At 41.2% G+C, this 20,036-nt stretch overlaps 1 protein-coding gene across 1 annotated transcript in view; it reads left to right on the top strand.

Moving 5' to 3' along the window:
* The first annotated feature begins 471 nt into the window (after positions 1-471).
* Positions 472-20,036, top strand: part of VPS54 (VPS54 subunit of GARP complex) — a 53,984-nt gene continuing 34,419 nt past the window's right edge. Inside the window, exons 1-9 of the mRNA XM_066638930.1 lie at positions 472-575; positions 1,816-1,952; positions 4,438-4,549; positions 9,476-9,637; positions 11,630-11,871; positions 14,143-14,221; positions 15,965-15,999; positions 17,092-17,223; positions 18,722-19,107. Coding sequence (XP_066495027.1) covers positions 9,502-9,637; positions 11,630-11,871; positions 14,143-14,221; positions 15,965-15,999; positions 17,092-17,223; positions 18,722-19,107 — 1,010 coding nt within the window. The 5' untranslated portion in view covers positions 472-575; positions 1,816-1,952; positions 4,438-4,549; positions 9,476-9,501. The remainder of the gene's footprint in view (positions 576-1,815; positions 1,953-4,437; positions 4,550-9,475; positions 9,638-11,629; positions 11,872-14,142; positions 14,222-15,964; positions 16,000-17,091; positions 17,224-18,721; positions 19,108-20,036) is intronic.

The following is a 20,036-nucleotide window of genomic DNA, read 5'->3' as shown; positions in this document are numbered from 1 at the left end:
GGAAAGTGTAGATGGGATTGCAGCCTGGGAGCCTAATGCTATGCATGTCTACTCAGTAGTAAGCCCCGTTACAATCAGTGGGGCTTCCTCCCAGGAAAGTGGGGCTGGGAGGGCAGCCTAAGGGCACAATGCTAACCCACTTGACAACACTGAGGTAAGGACAGTGCAGCTGCGAGGTGTGGGAACAAACACACCCTTGTCTTGAGGAGGCCTCCTTGACTGCCCCTAAGTGCGGGAGTTGGGCCTAGGCCCCCAGAAGTGGGGCGTAGGAGGCGGTGAGCTGCGGCCTCCACAGCTCGGCTGCCCCAGCGCCAGGCCTCTACACGCGCCCGCTGCCTGCGAGCCCCTGGCAGGCGGAGGCGCCACCGCGGCCTCTGCTCCTCCACTTCACGGCAGCAGCTCCGCCTCCTCCCAGCCGGGGCTGCGGCGAGAGGCGGCGCTTGTGGCGGCCGGCTTCGCTGCGCCGCCGTCGGCCGAGCCGGGAGAGGGAGCCGTGTGTGGCGGCGACGTGTCGCTCTGGAGGCGCCGGGGACGGGCTTTCGCTAGGCCGCGCCGCCACCGGGGAGCCCTCGCAGGTACTGGGGGCGGGGTGGGGCGAGGGAGGGGGCGGCCGTCCTGCCAGCTCAGCCTGCCCCGGGGCGGCGGGCGGGGGCGCTCGGCACTTGTTCCGAGCCGGGCTTGAGCGCTCCGCAAGTGCAGGGCTGCAGAGGCGGCTCGGAGCAGCCCAGGCTGCCTCGGCTAGGCCGGCTGCCTCGCTCCTCCGGGCGCTGGGGGTGCTTCCCGTCGCTCTCCTCCTGCCCGTCTCCCGTGGTGGGGAGGGGGCAGGCCGCCTGCATCGTGGCCCCCCCTCAGGGGCGAGCCTCCTCCGCTCCCCTTTCCATGAAGGGAAGGCTCAGCTTGCCCCAAGGCAAGCTCACCCCCTACACTGCTGTGGGGAGTCCTTCGCAAAGCGCCACCACCGTGTGAGGTACCCAAGCACCCACAACCCACGGGCTCCCCCTCGCTCCACGTATGAGTTGTGGGTGCTTGGGTGCCTCACCTGACAGTGGCGCTTTTCAAAGGACTCCGGTGGGGAGGCTCTGCCTCCCCACCCACCCCACCTCCCTGCTGCCAAAGCATCTCACAGCACCTCACACAGCTGCACATCCCTGCTGCCAAAGCATCTCACAGAGTTGTAGCACTGCTTTTCAGAGGACTCTGGTGGGGATGCTCTGCCTCACCTGCCTCCCCACCCACCTGATTGCTAGTGCAACTAATTGCTGATCTCTTTGTACATATGCTCTGACCCTTATATACTCTCCAACAAGCTGCCTGCACAACTCTTTTTTTTTTTTTTTTTTAGCAGACATGGAGTGTGTGTGTGTATGTATATACATGCTCACACACGCACAAAAATTAGTCTTGCACTTGACAGGTTTGTGACAGGATGGGGGAGGACCAAAGAAGTATTGGCCTACTTATGACTGTGATCTTCCAGGTCTGTGAACTTTTTAAGGCTCGCTTGAATAATGGGGTCACATTGACCCAAAGAAGCGGAAACAAAATAAATCTTGAGTTCATTCCTACAATTCCATACTGCTTGTATTCATCAACCTTAAGGAAGTTAGGTGCCCTCTGCTATTTCATGCACTGACCCTGTTGTAAATTTTTGTGAAATTATGATTGTATTGAAAGGAAAAGTGGAATTCACATGCTGTTTTTAATTTTGAAAATGAAACTAGCTACTGTTGACTTTATTATTTTTGCTGCCATTTTACTTCTATACTGTCAAAGCAAAATTATGAATGAAAATTGATATTTTTTTTTCCTTTGCAGCTGGTGTCATGCTCAAGGCAACCTGTCCAAGTTGTTGTTTTTGTAACTTACTTCGGAGTTCATTTATCCCTGATACTGGACTTGTAGATTGCAGTTCATTTTCTTCACATGACAGTTAACAGGCTTTTAAATGTGGGGTATGACAACTTTTGTTATATATATTTTAATTTTGGGTGCTGGTGTCTGCCAAAAGTGGTGGCATTTCAGACTCCATCCCCCAACTTGCCTATTTTTGCCCATTTAAGATTCTCCTTGTCTCAGAGTGGATTTTTCATCCCTTTTATTGTGATGATTAAATCATTGTGAAAATTATCTTTTAGCTATTGTGGTTGTGAGCACATCAGGGTTTTTAAAGAGATATTGTAGAAGAAATTATTTGTTTAAGGGAGGTGGTTGTTATAGGTAGGTTAAATGCTCGTGAACATAAAAAAATCCATTTAGTTCACTTCTAGTGCTAACAATTTATAGATGCTAAAATACACTGACATAAAATACATAGATGCTAAAATACACTGACATTTGGACTTGGCAATAGGGATCCTTTTTTTGGTTCTGAGGAAATAGATGATTTTTCTTTCATTGGAAATGTCACAGCCCATTCAACAAGAAGAGCTATAGTCAATTCTATCACTAGATCCCAGTAGTTAACACTTCTTGCATCTAATAAAGTGAGCAGAAGTCCATGTAAGCTTATGCTTCAATACATTTGTTACTCTTAAAGGTACCGCAGGATTCTTAGGCTGCAAAGAATATGGCCATTTTCTAGAGCAGGGGTGTCAAATTTCTTTATTATAGCAGACCAAAGCTAGCATCCAGAAATAAGCACTTTGTTCTCACTTTGTTCTCACTCATTAGCTGCAAATGACAGAAGACACTTCTGTTTTTTGGCCCCTAATTTTTGGACAACAGAAAGAATCCTTGTCAAATGTTTCCTTTGTGCTGCTTGACTCAAGTACCACAGCACTCTTTATTTTCGAGGTAGGAAGGGGCACTTCATAGTTTTATGTGATGGCAGTGGGAGTTCCCAGCCTTTTTTCCTTAGGATAACTTCCCTGTTAAGTACATTTTTTTAAGCATTTCAGTATTGTTCTTGTGCTATTAATACTGCTTTTATCTTTTCTGCTCTAGTGGTCTAGTCCAGTGATTCCCAATCTTCTTGGTGCTGCCAACCACCTTGTCCTTCAGAGTGGGCTGTGATGTGGGAGTGACTTAGTGGGAATGTAGGGAGGCCTTTGGGTTGCACTGGACCGGCAATCTATGCTACTGGCCTCTGCAGGCTCCGAATGGGCTGCAGAAGCCTCAAAAAGCTTCCACTTACCAAATAAGTGGCTTGCTGAAGCTTCTGTGGGCCATTCTGAGGCCCATAGAATGGCGTGGCACAACCCAGAGAAGCCTTCCCCACCCATCCAGTAAGTCACTCAGCTTCCAGAATGGCTCCAATTTGGAGCCATACCAGAGCAAGGGCGACTGGAAGGACCCAGGTTGCGACCTGCCAGTCGAAACCCTGGTCTAGTCAATTGTCTAGTATAAGCAGGCCCCCTTATCCACAGGGATTCATTTCAAAGACCCCCCACAGAAACTGTGGATGTGGGGGAATCCTGTCTCCTTGCCCCCTCCCACCCATTAACATTTAGATCCTTACCAGGACAAAAATGTTCTTGCTTTTCAGGTCTTGCTATAAGCATTCAAGCTTATAGCAATGTGCAGGCAGTCTGCTGGCATTCTGAAGGTTTGAAGAGACTTGATTGATGCGAGCAGGAAGTTAACTTTTTCTGTCTCGATGATGAGAGATACCCTTTAAATTAAAGGAAAAACAGTTGTTTAATAATGCAAGAGAGCAGACATAAATGCACATTATGCTCAAGCATTCTAATTTCTTCAGATTTTAGATCTAGATTATTACTCCTAACAAGATACCATATTTCAGCTATCCATGAAAAATAGCCTCCCTTAGAGCAGAGGGAGGCTATTCTGAAATAATGGGTGTTATCCTTAGACTAATTTCATTTATTCAATGTTTTAGTCTCTTGTTTGTGACATTTGAAAATGGGGACAGAGAGAAAAGGGAAATGTGTTTAAGGAATGGCTTCAATATGTTTTTTTTTTATTTTGAAGGACTTATATTTTACCTTTGCTGATCCCTACATCTTCCCTTTTGTGATAAATTGATCACTGACCTTGAAAAAAAAAATGCTACCCTTACACTTTCCCATTGCCTGTTCTGAACTGAGAGCTCTTTCTTCACAGTTGCATAAAACCTATGAAAATGTAGGTTCAGAATGTCTGTGCATGTAGTGTGGCATATACAGCCCTCTGGCCATTGCATCTCTTAATGTGAGATACATGTATGTACAGTGCATGTTCATGCATGTAGACTTTGGAGTGATTATCCTGGCTCCTCACAATGAAAACTGAAAACGAATTCTGAGTTGGGCTGTGTTCACATTGTGAAGCAATTCTATTACTGTGTGGTAAAGAGTTGGCATGGTATAGTATCATACTGCTATCACTATAGTGCTGGTTAATCAACATTTTAAATCTGAAATTAATAGGCTTATCACAGCTATGCATGTTTCTTTTATTTTTGTTAAAATGTCTTTAATGATTATGTCTTTTGTTTAGAACTTGAAAATGGTCATGCATGTTATAGTCTCAAGAATCTTGTTTAACTAATGGAACTGGAAGAGATATGAGGTCTGCCTTACTGGGACATTCTTGGAGTGCTGTCATTAAGGTATGAAAACTTAGTGGTTTGACATTGTTATAGTTCAGCATTTGTCGAGTAGTTGCAATTGTACATTATGCATCTTTTTGCTACTTGTTGATGTTAGGGGAAAATCCAAAAAGGGAACTGTGTGAAGTTTAAATAACTATGCAATGTGACTTTTACTCTGCTTTTGTCGTCAAGGGAAATTGCTTGTTAATGTAGAGATGACCACATCCTGAACAACCATCACATGTAATAGTTAAGTGCCGTAAACTGTCTGTACATATTAATGTAGCCTTGGGCTGGGTTCACACTATTTTTGCAGTTCCTGGATACCTATAGCCTCCAGTATCCCATACCATTTTAAACTGAATTATAACTGAGGGGGTTACTAGAAATAAGTTATATGTATATGTTACTTGCCAAATCTTGTTAACAACCGCCACATACAAGGATGGATACAGATAAATGAATTAAAAATCTTACCTTTTAATGATAATAATCAGGGCTTTTTTTCTAATGGAACGTGGGGGACGGAGTTCCAGCACCTTTTTGCAGGGGCCCCTCCCCTTCAGAGGCATTCGGGGGGGGGCAAAACAGAGGCAGAGTAGACATGCATAGGATTGGGCTCTTAGGCTGCAATCCTAGGCACTTTCCTGGGAGTAAGCTCCATTGACTAGAACGAGACTTACTTCAGAGTAGACATACCTAGGATTGGGCTCTTAATCCTGGCAGAGATATATATCTGCACCCGTTTTCACATGCTAAGGGCAGGTGAAAAGGGATTCTACGTGTGTACAACATGCTGTCCAGCCTTGCCAGAGATCCTTCTCGTCCTTCCCCCACAAGCATGCCCTCCGCCAGCCAGCGTTTGCAGCTCCTCTCCAGCAATGCACAGCAGCTGCTCAGGTCAGCAGAGAACATACAATTGCATGCCAAGCGCCTTCCCAAAGACACAGAGTATTCTGATACCTGAATTAAACCATATTTAATGGCTTGTTTGCAAACGTAGCTGTTTCTATGTGCACCTAAGGACCCCTCTCGTGTAAGAATTCCTTTTTTGTTCTTACTCCCACAGTTGCTTAGAGTAATTTTACTACATGGAACTCATGTAAGCCATTTTTCGGAATCCATTCACTGCTTCCTCTCCTCGAAGTAGTGCCACACTACATACTACACGCTACAAGTGCACCTGTACAGTATTTTTCCCCATGTGTAGAAAAAGTAGCTAGGGGGAAGGGGATGTGGAGATTGACAGCCCAATCCTATGCATGTCTACTCAGAAGTAAGTTCATTTTTAGGGGGGAAGCACATAAAAAATATTTTATTTCTGCAATAAAAAAATTGTTTAAAAATAAATAAATAAATAAAAGATTAACAAGTTGTGAGTTCCTGCATTTTTTTTTTAACAAAAAAGCACTGAATAATAGTCTCTTTTTTAAATAATTGTGGTTTAAAATGAAATGTCTAAAAGACCCAAGAATGTGTAAAACATGAATCAGATGTGGGCTATGAACTGGTGCTGCATTATGTTCTAGTATGTAGATGCTGAGGATTCCCCAAAGGCACTCAAGAGTATGAAATCTGTATTATGTTTTGCATGCAAGCTTGCACACACTTTACATTTGTTCATTCTCTCATGTATTTGTTATCCCATCTCTACGTTCTTTTGTAAATAGACTAATATACAGACTAATGTGTCACCACAAAAACATTCTTCTCATTCTGCATCTCTCCATTATTGTTATTGTTAATAACTGTTATTAATATGCTAAACATAATTTCATTCTGATAACCTGGACTGACAAACTACTTTAAAAAAAATCCTTATATACTATCAAGGCACTTGCTTAATGTAATCAGATTGTGTGTATGTGTTTGTATTTAATCATTTTGGTTATTTTCAACCATTCTCAACCAGGAAGGATTTTTACCACTTACTTACTAATCCCTTTGAAATTCAGAAGCACAGTTTGGTTTTTTTATATATACCTTTATCTTCATTTAACTGATATAAATAGTATGCATGATGCCCTTTGGTGTAAAGTAGTTTCTTTTACTGTGCAAATAGACTATTGCCATTGCAAACACTTTGGCTCATTGAGGTTAATTATCCATAAGGTTCTAAATTATGGCTATACTCAAATTGCTGTTAGCAATGAATAATTTAGTACAGCATCATATTGCAGTTCATTTTAGGAGGCTTCTGACTGTGTTTCTTGTTGAAGCCAGCTTGATGGTGCACACAGTTTGAGACTGAAAATGTACTGCTCTGTCATGCTTTTTTGTTGTTGTAGGAATAAGGACACTTGGTATTTAATTTTGTGCACCTTCAGTAGGGAATAAGGTTATCTGTAGGAGTGGGGGTTGAGGGGAGAGAAGAAAGAGGTTGTAATGCATTAGGTTGAATGCATTAGGCTTATGAATCAGAATATCTGATGCGATCTGTCTGTTCTACTTGCCTAAGCCCCAGCATGTTGGTTTTCTCATTATATGCAGGAGCAGATTATGTATGAATAATTACAATTTGTGTGTTAGAAAGTACTACAGGAAGATAGAACTTGGCTTTTTACAACAAACTAGATCAAAACTGCAGAAAGAAAAAAAGTGTGAATATATAATAATGTTGGAAACTTTTATCCCTTTGACTGCTCAGGAAGATACAGGTTTAGTTTGAAGAGAATAAACTGTCAGTACAGTGACATATCAGTGATTCACACATGTGCTAAGAGTTCATTGTGTGCTTAAGACATTTCCTAGGTAAAAGACTATTAATGCAATTTTTAATAACCAAAGTTCTTTTATTGGGTGGCTTTTATTACATCTGAAAAATGAAGTACTAGTTATCTAGTATACTTGGTTTGCTAACACCAGATCTAGTTCTCAGTTTTCTAATATGTGTGTTAATTGCAGTTGTCGCACCATATTCAGTAATGATGCAGTTTATAATCCAATCTTGATTTGCTTGTCTTAAGTCAGGAGTGTCCAAAGTTTTTGGCAGGAGGGCCACATCGTCTCTCTGACACTGTGTCGGGGGCCGGGGAAAAAAAAGAATTAATTTACATTTCAAATTTGAATAAATTTACGTAAGTTTACATAAATGAATATATTAAAGATGAACTTATATAAGTGAATGAAGGTCTTGCAATTGCTCAAAGCCTATAAAAGGCCTTGCACAAAGCAAGGCTGGCCTTTCCTTTTCTGCCGCTACTGCATCACAGACGTGAAACAGCAAGCAGTGGAGGGAGCCCTCATCCCACAGCTCACGCAAGAGGTCCTCACGCTGAGAGCAGTTGCATCGGGCCAGTGTGGGCTCCAACAAATCACCGGAGGGCCAGAGGCTCATTGGAGACTGGGAGCTCCCTGAGGGCCGCATTAAGAGGCCTTGAGGGCCGCAAGTGGCCCCAGGGCCGGGGTTTGGGCACCCCTGTCTTAAATGAAGAATCACATTTCAAGTCAGTAGTGATTTCCAGTGGATGAACAATTCCATAAATACATTTTCAGCAGAGGTGTAACTAGAATCCCCAGTGCCCAGGGAAGTGACATCACGACTTCATGTGACTTTGTTCTCCTGGAGGAGGGAGGTTTCTCCCTGGAGGAGCTGGTGGCTCCACATCTCCCATTTCTTCTACTGTGGAGGCTATCTTTTGAAGGGAAGAAAAAAGAATCCTAACTAAACTGACAATAGGAGGCTGAGACAAGCCTTGAGATAATGAAGGGCTACATACTAGCCTTTGGGGAAGAAAGTCATATAAAAGATCTAGCCAGAGAGCCAGAAATTGTAATTCTACCCCACAAGCTATAGTTAGTGTCCCACCATGCAGCATTGCAGCATCCCACATTATCAGGAAAAGGCACTCCAAACAGCAAGCAGTGGAGGGAGCCCTCATCCCACAGCTCACGCAAGAGGTCCTCACGCTGAGAGCAGTTGCATCGGGCCAGTGTGGGCTCCAACAAATCACCGGAGGGCCAGAGGCTCATTGGAGACTGGGAGCTCCCTGAGGGCCGCATTAAGAGGCCTTGAGGGCCGCAAGTGGCCCCAGGGCCGGGGTTTGGGCACCCCTGTCTTAAGTGAAGAATCACATTTCAAGTCAGTAGTGATTTCCAGTGGATGAACAATTCCATAAATACATTTTCAGCAGAGGTGTAACTAGAATCCCCAGTGCCCAAGGAAGTGACATCACGACTTCATGTGACTTTGTTTCCATCTCTCCTTCAAAACATTAAACCTCACTTCCTGATGATGGAACTTCGCACAACCCTTGCTCCCTCTCTCCATTCTTCTTTTGTTTAGATCAAGTCAATTCACTCATAAAGCATTACATTGCCCCCTTCACCAGTAAGTCATTGTAGCTGACAGAAAGCTGAAACAGCTGCAAGTGAAATTGCACAAAGTTATAACTTGAATGTACTTGAATGATCATTTTTCTGTGATCACAAGGAGTCAGTGGATGTTCTGAAACCAGTATTTGGAGGTGGTGATAAGCTGGATGTGGAGTAAACATTTCAGATTTCATCCAGACAGAACAGAGGTGGTGTTGATCAGTGGAAAAAAGGCCCAGAAATGGAGAGCTAGTCCAGTGGCAGCTGCAGTACTTTCACCTGTGTGGGGTGGTGCACCAGCTGTAGTCCTTCCTTTTAGGAAGGTTTTGCTTTTTAAAAAAAAACCCTCAAGATAGACATATTTCACAACTTGGTTTGGCAAGCTGAGCTGATGCTGCCAGAATGTTGTGTTTTGGTCAGTCTTTGAATATTTTTTGAACTCTTACTTTTTTATTTTTGTAAATCTGTTTGTATGCTTCTGTACTCATGTTAGCCATCTTGGGATAGCTAGCGAAGGTGGGATAGCAATGAATAAACACGTTTTCACTTTATGTGGCTGGGTTGTTAACATAAATGTTGTCATTCTGTCATAAAATTTGCATGAATACATTTTATTTTTTCTTACTCCAGTACTTATCCAGTGGTGACTTTATGCAATGGCCTCAAGCCACAGGTCTTCACCAGTGCCTCAGTCAACCAGCAGTGATGCTTTCTTTAAAAAGGAATTTGATGTTGCCAAACAATTTCGACCAGTGCAGTCACTGCCAGATGTTTGTCCCAAGGAACCCACAGGTAACTGCATTAATAAAATTAGTTTTGTTTTTAGAGTGTAAGTTGTATTTTGCTTCCTGTATATCAGCTATTTGCAACTGGTGTATGGTGGCACATTGGTCCACAAGTGTGCCACAGGAGTTTGGGGATGGTCATATATTAGTAGGTTCGTTGGGGGATGTGAGCCCCCCTCCCCACTGGAAGTGTGATGTGCTTTGTCAATTGTCAAAAAACTGATGATGTAAAAAAAAGATATAAAAAAACTGATGATGTCACTTGACGATTCTAGTGCCTTGTCAGTGTGCTGTGAGATGTAAAAGGTTGAAAATCACTGCTGTATATGTTGTAAGGAAATGGACCACTAAAAACGTGGGTTCAGTTTTGGTATAGACTCATTAGTATTTTTAGCTCTTCATTGCAACTTTAAAAAGTGGTTTTGTAACCAGTTCAGACACTTTAAACTGATCTGGATACACTTCATATGCAATAATATCAAATCCGTAATAGATTTAAATCAATGAGAAAATAACTGAAATTAATGCTGCTTTTTAATGACCTCGTTCCCCTTTACTAAGGGTCAGCGTCCGCCTGTAGCACCCTTAGGCTATATTGAGGCCCCTGTGTACCTAAAGGTCCTATCACTGCTGATACTCTTGCTGTTATTGGACTCGGAAAATCCTTCCTGGTATTGCTCAGTATTAATATAGAACTATTGACCACTGGTTCTTAATTACTTTACATTTCCAAAAAACGTATATACAGTTTACTGCTTTTGTTTGGGTTTGTGTTCAATTCTGGTTCACTGAAGAAAAAACATCTCTGAACTGGAATTTGGGTTTGGTCTGACCAAACTGCTTTTATTTCTGATTAAGAATTATTGTGGATTGTAAGATGTGCTGAGTGTTCTTACAAACAACAAAAACAGTATTTTTATTTCACAAGTATACACTAATACTCTATATTACTTGTATATTATCACATATGACCATAATTTAGTAGTAGTGGTGGTAGTTCCTCAATACTCTTTTGTATCGTCAAGAAAGATTTCCCTCATGGGAGACGCTAGGATCAAGTCAATCTCCCATGACTCACACTTTCAGATGTTTGCCACAAAATTCAAAAACAATCAGAAAAACTCAGATCGTAGTAGTTATTGCCTGAAACAAACTTTCCTTTAGCCCTCTAGGCACTTAATTCTGAACTTTCTGTTAAAAAGGTAAAGAAAGATTGTTTACATGCCAGGCTTCTATGACATCGGAATTGACCCACTGCACAGGGATTTTTATCCGTCTATCTCACTCCCAGTGTGAGAGTGTTTAAAGTATTCTGTTCTTCACTGAGCACTAATAGTTATGTAAGCACCCACTGAGAGCAAGACCATCATGTCCAATTATGCATGTTTCAGAAATGATTTGGATGATCTAAATATCAAAAGGAACATGACAACAGTGAAATATATTACTATGTATGTAACATAGGCTGCAGTCCTGGTTCTCAAGCTTTTAGCACCACTTTTTAGAATGAGAATCTGTCAGGATCCACCGGAAGTGATGTCATGACTGGACGTGACATCATCAAGCGGGAAGTTTTAACAATCCTAGGCTACAATCCTACCCACACTTACCCAGGAGTAAGCCTCATTGGCTATCATTGTTAGAAGCATATACATGGTAGCTTGTTCAAAGAACAGATCTGTAACATTTCCCCAAATGCAGTCACATATCTTGGTAGCATCAAGTCTAATATATTAAAAATAAAATATTGAAATGAATGGGGACCCACCTGAAATTGGTTCGTGACCCACCTTGTGGGTCCCGACCCACAGTTTGAAAACTGCTGCTGCTATGCACTCTTATTTGGGACTACTATTGAACTCAGTGAGGCCTACTCCTGAGCAGATATGCCTAGAATTGCATTGTTAGGTATTGGTATAGTTCAAATCTGACATGTTATTCTTACTTAAAGAAATGTATTTTTTTTCAGTTTACCTATATTCATTATTTTGTCTCTCAGGTGATCCTAACAGTTTATGTGACAGTCCATCTTTAGTTTCTGATCAAAATAAGTGGACTATTTATCATTCCAAAGTAAATCTTCCAGCAGCACTAAATGATCCTCGGTTAGCAAAAAGGGAATTTGATTTCTTCACTAAAACATGGGGACAGGATTTTGTGGACATTGAAGTCGTGCCTTCACTCTACCTCCCACAGATCAGCAAGGAACATTTTGTAACATACCAACAGGAAATTGTCCAGGTAAAAAGAAACCGCCCATGCGTATTGTTCTGAAGCTCTACCACAAATACAATACTTTACTTATCAAAGCCCATATGATTTCTACTGCTATTAGCAAATTGCTTAGCTCCAAAAAAGTTGGTTCATTTAATTGTGTTTTATTACAGAGTGCTCCTAACAAAATTTTATGGATTTTTTTTGCTTTACAAATTTATGCATAGATCATTCATACATGCTCTTACACAGATATTCTCATGAATAAACAAAATTTTAAAAGAAGTTTTCACTCTGCAATGTGCATTACAGTAGATCAATATTCCTCCTAGATCAGTTGTTCTAAAACTGCGGGTCTGGACCCACTGTTGGGTTGCGATCTGATTTTTGGGTCGCCAGTGGGGGATGGAAAGATCAGATAACTAATTGCGTCAAGCCCTGAAGCTATTCCAAAATCAGATGCTGTAACTGCTAATTACCCTGCAAAGAGCTCAACTCCTGCAGTTTGTAAGCATGTGTAAATATAGGGAGATAAATGTTTGAGGGAATTTTTTCTGATTATTATTACTTCAATAAATAAAATGTTTCTTTCTAAATCTTTTGAACAGCTAAGAGGCAAGCAAAAAGGGGATCAGATTAGGGCAGTGGCAACTCCCTTCACATTGAGCTGCACCTATACACACTTTCCTGGAAGTAAGCCCTATTGAACACAGTGGGACTTACTTCTAAGCAGGTATACATAGGACGATGTTCTTGAGTTTATCACATGGAAAAGCACATCTGCCTGCCTGGGGTAAAAGGGTGTCCACCATGGTCTCTCTGTGTGTGGGCTGCCATCCTATACACACTTTTCTGGGAGCAAACCCCACCAAACTCAATGACAGCAGCATGTGGAGCTGTGCTGGCTCTCAGTTTGCTTCTTTCACCACCTTGTTTATCTTTAAGGGGTCCTTGAGGCAAGAAGTGACAGAGTGCCACATTGCCCACTTTCCCTGCCTCTTCCCCTCTTCTACCTCTCTCTTTTTGTCCCCTTTTTATGTTAGAGGAAGGAGCTGAAAATGACTTTTAGGAGCTGAAAGCTGCTTTTTCTGACTGAGGATCAGATGGAGCTGTTTGTTCCGTGAAGCTTTAACACTGTGCACGCACAGCAAAGGCTAAAAATAAAATGCTAGGCAAGAGCAGGGAGCAACATACACACCTCAAGTCAGTGGTGTTTCAAAGAGCTCTGGAAGTTAGGCAGCCTCATCCATGGCTTTCCCTGTCTTTCCCTGTCTTCTTGTGTCTTTAACCATGTTTTGAAAGAACATGGTTCTTGAACTTGAACTAATGGAAGCAAGCTCTGTATTTAATGCTGACTTTTTCAGCAAGAAGACCAATACAAGTGGAGAAGTGGTAGTTTGCAAACAAATTATGAGCTTCTTTCCCTGCAACTTGGTCTGCAGTCCTGTCCTGAAGGGGGCCTTTCTCCTCCCTCTCCTTTCCCCCTCAGATTCCAACCAGATCCACAATGCAAAAGATCAAGCACAAACCGTTCTCACTGCTGTCTCCTGTTTGCCACAAACAAGCAAGGGGCAGAGAGATGGCTTCCCTTTAAAGCAGACAAGGCTGAGAACAAGGGGAGAACAACAAAGGCCGACTCCACTGGGAACCAGTCTAGCTTGCCATCTCCTCTGAGAACCCAAAACTCACAGATATTGAAAACCACAGATATCATTGCTGAATGCATCCTAGCATTCATTCAGAACCCATGTGGAAGATTCAGAACTCACAGAATGAAAAGTGAAAATGGTATTTGAATATTCCATAGCAAAAGACTTATGGATAAGGAAAACCATGTGGGGAGTAGCTTCTGAATGTGCAGTTATTCCTTGGTAAATGCCCATTTCTACATGGGTTTTTCACGTTTTATCTGGTCTTGTGTATAGAAATATGGGGATCTAATAGCACATATCTAGCTATCTAAAATATTTGAATTTTTTCTGAGTTGCACATCCTGGCAATGTGAGAAGCTAGTTTATCTTGGAATTCTGTACTAAACTTGCAAGGAATGTTTAGAAAGTTTCAAAGTCTTGGTAAGTGTGGTGGTTAGTACATTATTTCTAATTTAATTTATTATGAATAGGATAGCAATTGTGAGTTATTGATACTACAACCGCTTTCTGTATTTCACTCTATCCAAATAATTTTGCAAAATGTATCATCTTGCATAGGAAACTTAAAGGAGCATTGTAAAAAAATATACCTAATTAGGTTTCCAAACCATTTCTTTATTTCTTTATTACCTGTCATGTTTTGTAGAGAGAGAAGATTCATGAGAAATGCAGAACCATTTGTCCTCCAAAAGATACTTTTGACAGGGCACTGTTACATATTCATGGTAAGATTGCATTTTTCTTTGGTTTCTTAGCCGTTCCATTTAATGAGGCATATATACTTAGTCCTGCCAAAAGCACTGCCAGTAGCTTAATGACTCCAAACACTGGAAAATCTAGACATTTCAAAATTTTCACATCAATTTTTCTGAAGTAGCTTCACTGAATTTAATAGCTATTGCTTGGGACTACTACGTATATACAGTCAGTGAAGAAGTCATAATATTGAGTGCTCCTTTCTGGAGTGGAAAGGCGGGATAGAAATTCTACTAATAAATAAATAAATAAATAAATAAATAAATAATATTGCTAGCAGGGGGAGAGTAACTGGCCCACCTCACCCCAGCAGTGCCTTTTCTCATGGCTATCTGCTGGTGTTGCATCTTTTTAGATTGTGAGCCCTTTTGGGATAGGGAGCCATTATTTATTTGATTTTTTTCTATAAACTGCTTTGTGAACTTTTTGTTGAAAAGCGCTATATAAATACTGTTAATAATATTGGTAAATTCTGTCTATCGTCTTTCATCGTTCAAATGTTCTATTTTTAATTGCCTTTTATTTTAGAATAAGCTAGTGCTGTGTCTCAAGATTGTCTCACTTCCTTCCATCCACTTCCTTTCTCCTCCCTTGTGGCATTTGCTACAGTCAAAACTTAGAAATGAGGTGGTGGTCATGGATTTTGTAACCTTCAGTGCTCTTAATCAGGTGTGCTAGATGAGACAAAGAGGTAGTCAATGCTTCATTTTGCTTGCTGTCTACTTCAGAAGAGCATTCAAAATGAATATGCATCAGTATGAAAAAGTGTGACAATTTTTACCAACCTACTAAGGAAGTCTAGTACCCTGTTTACCAATTCTCCTTGGCATGCCCCCAAATCCTCCTATAAACAGCCATTAACCAAGAGTCTTGAGATGACTTTTGCACCATCTCAGTCTCAGGGCTATCTCCAAGTCCCCCAAACAAGCACATTCTTCCTTACTCCTCAGGTACTTGCTGCCTTGCCTCCAAATATTCAGTTTTTCATATCGAACTATATTGTATTAGTCACCAGTGCATATACATATACATACATATACAATACATATTAGTCACCAATACAATACACCAAGTGACTCAGTTTTTGTATGCCTCATATAATTTTCTCCCTTTAGGACATACCCTGGCATGAAATTAATGATGTGAAAATTACTGCAGTACATCTCCTTCCTGGTTTGGTGAAGAATTTTCCAAAAGACTTAGAACATGTTGTAAGAGTCCTTGGTAAACTTATACCAAGTGCCCAGATTCAGGATGGCCAACATTGATCGGAGAAGTTGCATGTGTCCTGCCTTGAGACCTGGAGCGTCTGCTGTTATCCATGTTCAGGAAGGAGCTGTGCTGCAGCACTTACCATGCCATAAGGGTAATATCAGAACATGTCTGGGGGAGAATTGGTTTTGTCCTCTAGTCTGTAGAGTGAATCACTGCCTTTCTCACTGCCTACTCTTTATGATAGTTTTTTCCCCTCTTCAATATACAAGTGATAAGGTTTGCTGTAATTGGGAACTTTCTTCTCTTTAAAAAAAAGAAGCTGAATTCAGGATCTTTTCTGTTGTGTATTCAATCTGTAATCGAATCCAGAAGCATCCTATAGGTTAAGAAGGTCTGCTGTGAACGTTAAAAATCAGTGACTGAATAGAATGTATTGTAGTGGTATGCAGTGAAATCTCATGTTTTGTCATGGCGTTTTATTTTTATTTCATTTTTAGATAAATCCAGGACAGATCTGGAGCAAGTACCTAAGGTATGATGGAAGTATTTCACAGCCAATAATGAGGAGGCATATGATAGTCAAATAATCTCAGTCTCCCTCCCCGCCCCCTGCCCCAGTCTGTACACAGTTTAAAAGAGTTTTAAAAGGGAGCCAAATTTGAAACTAGGTTGTGGCAGTGTTCCACAAATATTGGCTGACTTTGCTAGCCAGTTCCAAATTAGTGGTTGCTATAGTCCTGCTCTTCTCTTCAGTGCTATCTTGTGCACTTGTAGTCAGAAGCAAGCCCTGCAGTGTTTAAAGGAGCTTACTCCCAGGTAAATATGGGGCTGCTCTAAAAAAACACCCAGAAACTTCACTTAGTACAGGACGCTACTGCTTGCTTAACTGACACTAGGCATTGTGATCATGTGATATTTCTGTACCAACTGCACTGATTGCTGTTACCTTTAAAGTACTGCCTCCCCCTTGTAGCCTATCCTCTGAGGTCAGCTAAAGAGGCCTTCCCTTATCTCAACATCATCAGAGGTGCAGTTTGTGAGAACAAGAGAGGGCCTTTTCTAATGTGGAATTCCTTATCCCAAGAGATTAACTTGGTTCCTTCTTTGTTTTTGTTTCATCATTTATCAAAAACATTTCATTTTCACTAAGCCAGTGGTAGCGCGATTGCTCCACTTTCGCTTTCTGCAGGCTGGGTAGTCCTGCATGTGCTTGCGCAGGACTCCCTGCACCCCGGGAAGGCTGCTGCAGGGACTGGTGAGTACATCCCAGTCCTTGCAGCCCCCTGAACGACGCTGTCCTGGGAATCACGTCGCTGCCTTCCTCCCGCCCCCACTGCCTCCCTCCCCTCCCCTCCCCTGCAAGTACTTACTGCGCTTTTCAAACTCCTGGCGAATTTGAAAACCGCAGCGCTAAGCCTTTGAAGTCTACGGTTTCCCATGTTTTGTGTTCTGATTTGAGTTTCTTTGAAATAATTTTGATCATTTTATGCAGCTAGTTGTACATGATATTTGCCACTAGTCATTATTTGCAAATATATTGGACAAGCCTGTTTATACATGTAATTTTGGGGAGGGGAGAATGATAGTGGTGTGGAGCAGTAAAATATGTGATTGATTGTTTCAGATTTTTATGAAACCAGATTTTGCCTTGGAAGATTCCTCAACATTTAATGCAGTATTACCGTGGTCTCATTTTAATACTGCTGGAGGGAAAGGAAATCGTGATGCAGCTTCCTCAAAGTTGCTTCAGGAGAAGGTAAACCATTTGTATAATCAGTATTTATTTAGTGAGAAGAATGGACCTTACTTTGAAGTCGTACTGAAGAATAATTAAGGGGTGAGCTCCAGGCACTGCGTTTAGTTATTTCTGTTAGCCTTAGTTTTTGACAACTGTAAATATAATGTTACAGATGTAGTACAGGTCATGAGGTGGATATGATGTCAACAAAGTTGCTTGTGTTCTGTATCAGATATACATAAACAAAATTCTTTGCTCAGTACAAATTTACCTGGCTTATATAATTCTGATTCAGCTCTTCGAGAAAGCTGTCCAGAAACTCCATTAGAGTGGTAGCCTGTTGCTGAAAAAAACAGAGTCCTGTGGTACCTTGAAGACCAACATATTTATTGGAACATAATTCATGATCAGAGCTCATCTCATCACATGTGTGAAATGCTGACAAGTGTAACACTGAGACAGGCATACCTGGAGAGATGAGTCTGCTGTGCACAGTCTCCTCTTCTGGAAGAGATGTAGAATGGTTCAAAGTGAATTGAATAAATACAGTGTGGTCCTTGTTTCAAAGAGAAGCTGTATTCAGAATGCTGATCATTGTGACATTTGCAAAGCCACTCTTCCCACACAAAGAAGTTTTAAAAGAGCCTTTTAAAAAATCCTAAAAGGAATGTCTTAAAAAAGTAGTGGTGAATAAATATTACAGTAATCTATCAGGCACCTGAAAAAAAATGGATCAAAACAAAACTCAAAAATATGTAATACATGGGTGGGGAGTATACAGCACAAAAGTCCATGCTGGAATTTAAGCAGGTATGTTTGTCACCAAAGGTGGAAAGAAGCCTCAGCAGAAAAATGTGCTCCTGGAGAGAGAGATGTATGTTTCAGCCCAGGCATATGAATGGGTACAAATCAAAGAAGGGCAGGTGATAAGGGAAGGGTGTGAATGTTGTTTATTACAATAAGAAGAAGCCAGAAGGCCCAGCAGTGGAAGAGAAAATAATGTAAAATGACAATGCAGAAAAGATCTAGTCAAAAGAGTAACAGAACTAGAGTGGCTATGACCTACTCCCAGCTGGCTAAAGCAAGTTGAATAGTGTACATCTTGTCTCTGGTTATATGTTCACCCAACTACTCTCTGGAGACAGCTAGCCACTAGTGTGATACTATCAAGTGATACTGTCTGAGTGTAATACTGTCAAGCATGCAAGTAAATTCCACCTCTGCAGATTCATACTTTGGAGGCTACTTTTGAAATGTTTGTTGGCATTGATGAAGTATGATGACTTTCAAGAGAGTTGCAATATGTTCAACAAAATTGAAGTGCACCCCCAGATTCATGTTGGAGACTCTCAATTGTTTTTATCCAGATGTTAATTTTCCTAAAACTATCAGTGTTCAGTAGATTTGGGATAGTTTATACCTTAGTTAGGCTGTGGAGTGTCTACAGTTGTGACACCATTTTTAGTAGACAAATATTACTGTGTGATGCTTTTCTTTTCTTTTTTACCTTCTTAAGCTGAGCCACTACCTGGATATTGTGGAAGTAAACATTGCTCATCAAATCTCCCTCCGCTCAGAAGCGTTTTTTCATGCAATGACCTCCCAGCATGAACTTCAAGACTACCTCAGGAAAACCTCCCAAGCTGTAAAAATGCTTCGAGATAAAATAGGCCATTTTGATAAAGTAATGTGTGAAGGATCTCTTAAAGTTTTAAGGCTATCACTAACTAGAAATAACTGTATAAAAGCATTTAATAAACTGAAGTTAATGGCAACTGTGCACCAAACACAACCTACTGTACAGCTATTGTTGTCCACTTCTGAATTTGTTGGCGCTTTGGACTTAATAGCAACAACGCAAGAGGTGCTACAGCAGGAACTCCAGGGCATTCTCAGTTTCCGGTATGTGATATTTAGAAATTAATATGTAAAGTTACTATGAATCATTTCAGTGAGCTGTGATGTTGTATTTGTCCACATGTAAATTGTTACTGTTCTTATAGATGTTTATTTCTGAGTAATGTCTACTAGTTCCATTTTTCATTAGGAAAAATAGCAGTGACTGGAACGAGCATAGTGAGGTAAAAGTTTCTTAATAAAGAAGGCTTAACCTTGATATATACTAAATTCTTACAATGCTAGAGTTTTATAGCATATAAACACACAGATTAAATTCAGGCTTCAGATAATTCAGAAGAAATGAAAGAATTTTAATGGGAAAAAAACTAACTGGTTAACATTGTGTAATCAGCAATTTGCCCTATGTGACAGAGGTAAATATTTAGAAAATGTGGAAATTCTGATCTTTTGCCCCTGGAGGGGGTTCTGATTTGGAAGAAAAAAAGCCACACTTCTGAATTCTTCAGATGCTCTAAAGCGGGGGTGTTAAACATAAGGCCAGATGCAGCCCCCAGAAGCTTTTTATTTGACCCTTAGCTGCTGAGCAGGGCTGAGGTGTTACTGCTGAAACAGCAGCCCACATAAAAATTGGGCTCTCCCATATCTTGAAATATGATCAAGATTTGCATATTTTCTCTTCTGTCATTTGCAGTTAATGAGAACAAAGTGCTCATTTCTGGCTATCAGCTGCTTAATGGTGTCACTTTCTGGTTAATGACATCACTTCCGGCCCTCAGCAGGTGCCCTGAATGCTAACTTCGGCCCTCTGTATGAAATGAGTTTGACAGCCCTGCTCTAAAGGCTCATTGATGGATGCAAGTGGTAGGGTTGTCTCTTTAATAGCACCTCAACTTTGGAACTCCTTTCCTTTTGAGTCCTCTAAAGCCCCAAGTGCTTTAGCATTTCTTGTAGAGAAGATACTTTAACCCTTC

This window comes from Tiliqua scincoides, chromosome 1, assembly GCF_035046505.1.
Source record: "Tiliqua scincoides isolate rTilSci1 chromosome 1, rTilSci1.hap2, whole genome shotgun sequence".
Lineage (NCBI taxonomy): Eukaryota > Metazoa > Chordata > Lepidosauria > Squamata > Scincidae > Tiliqua > Tiliqua scincoides.
The sequence above is the reverse complement of the archived record's forward strand: the minus strand, read 5'-3'. Positions and strand labels throughout refer to the sequence as shown.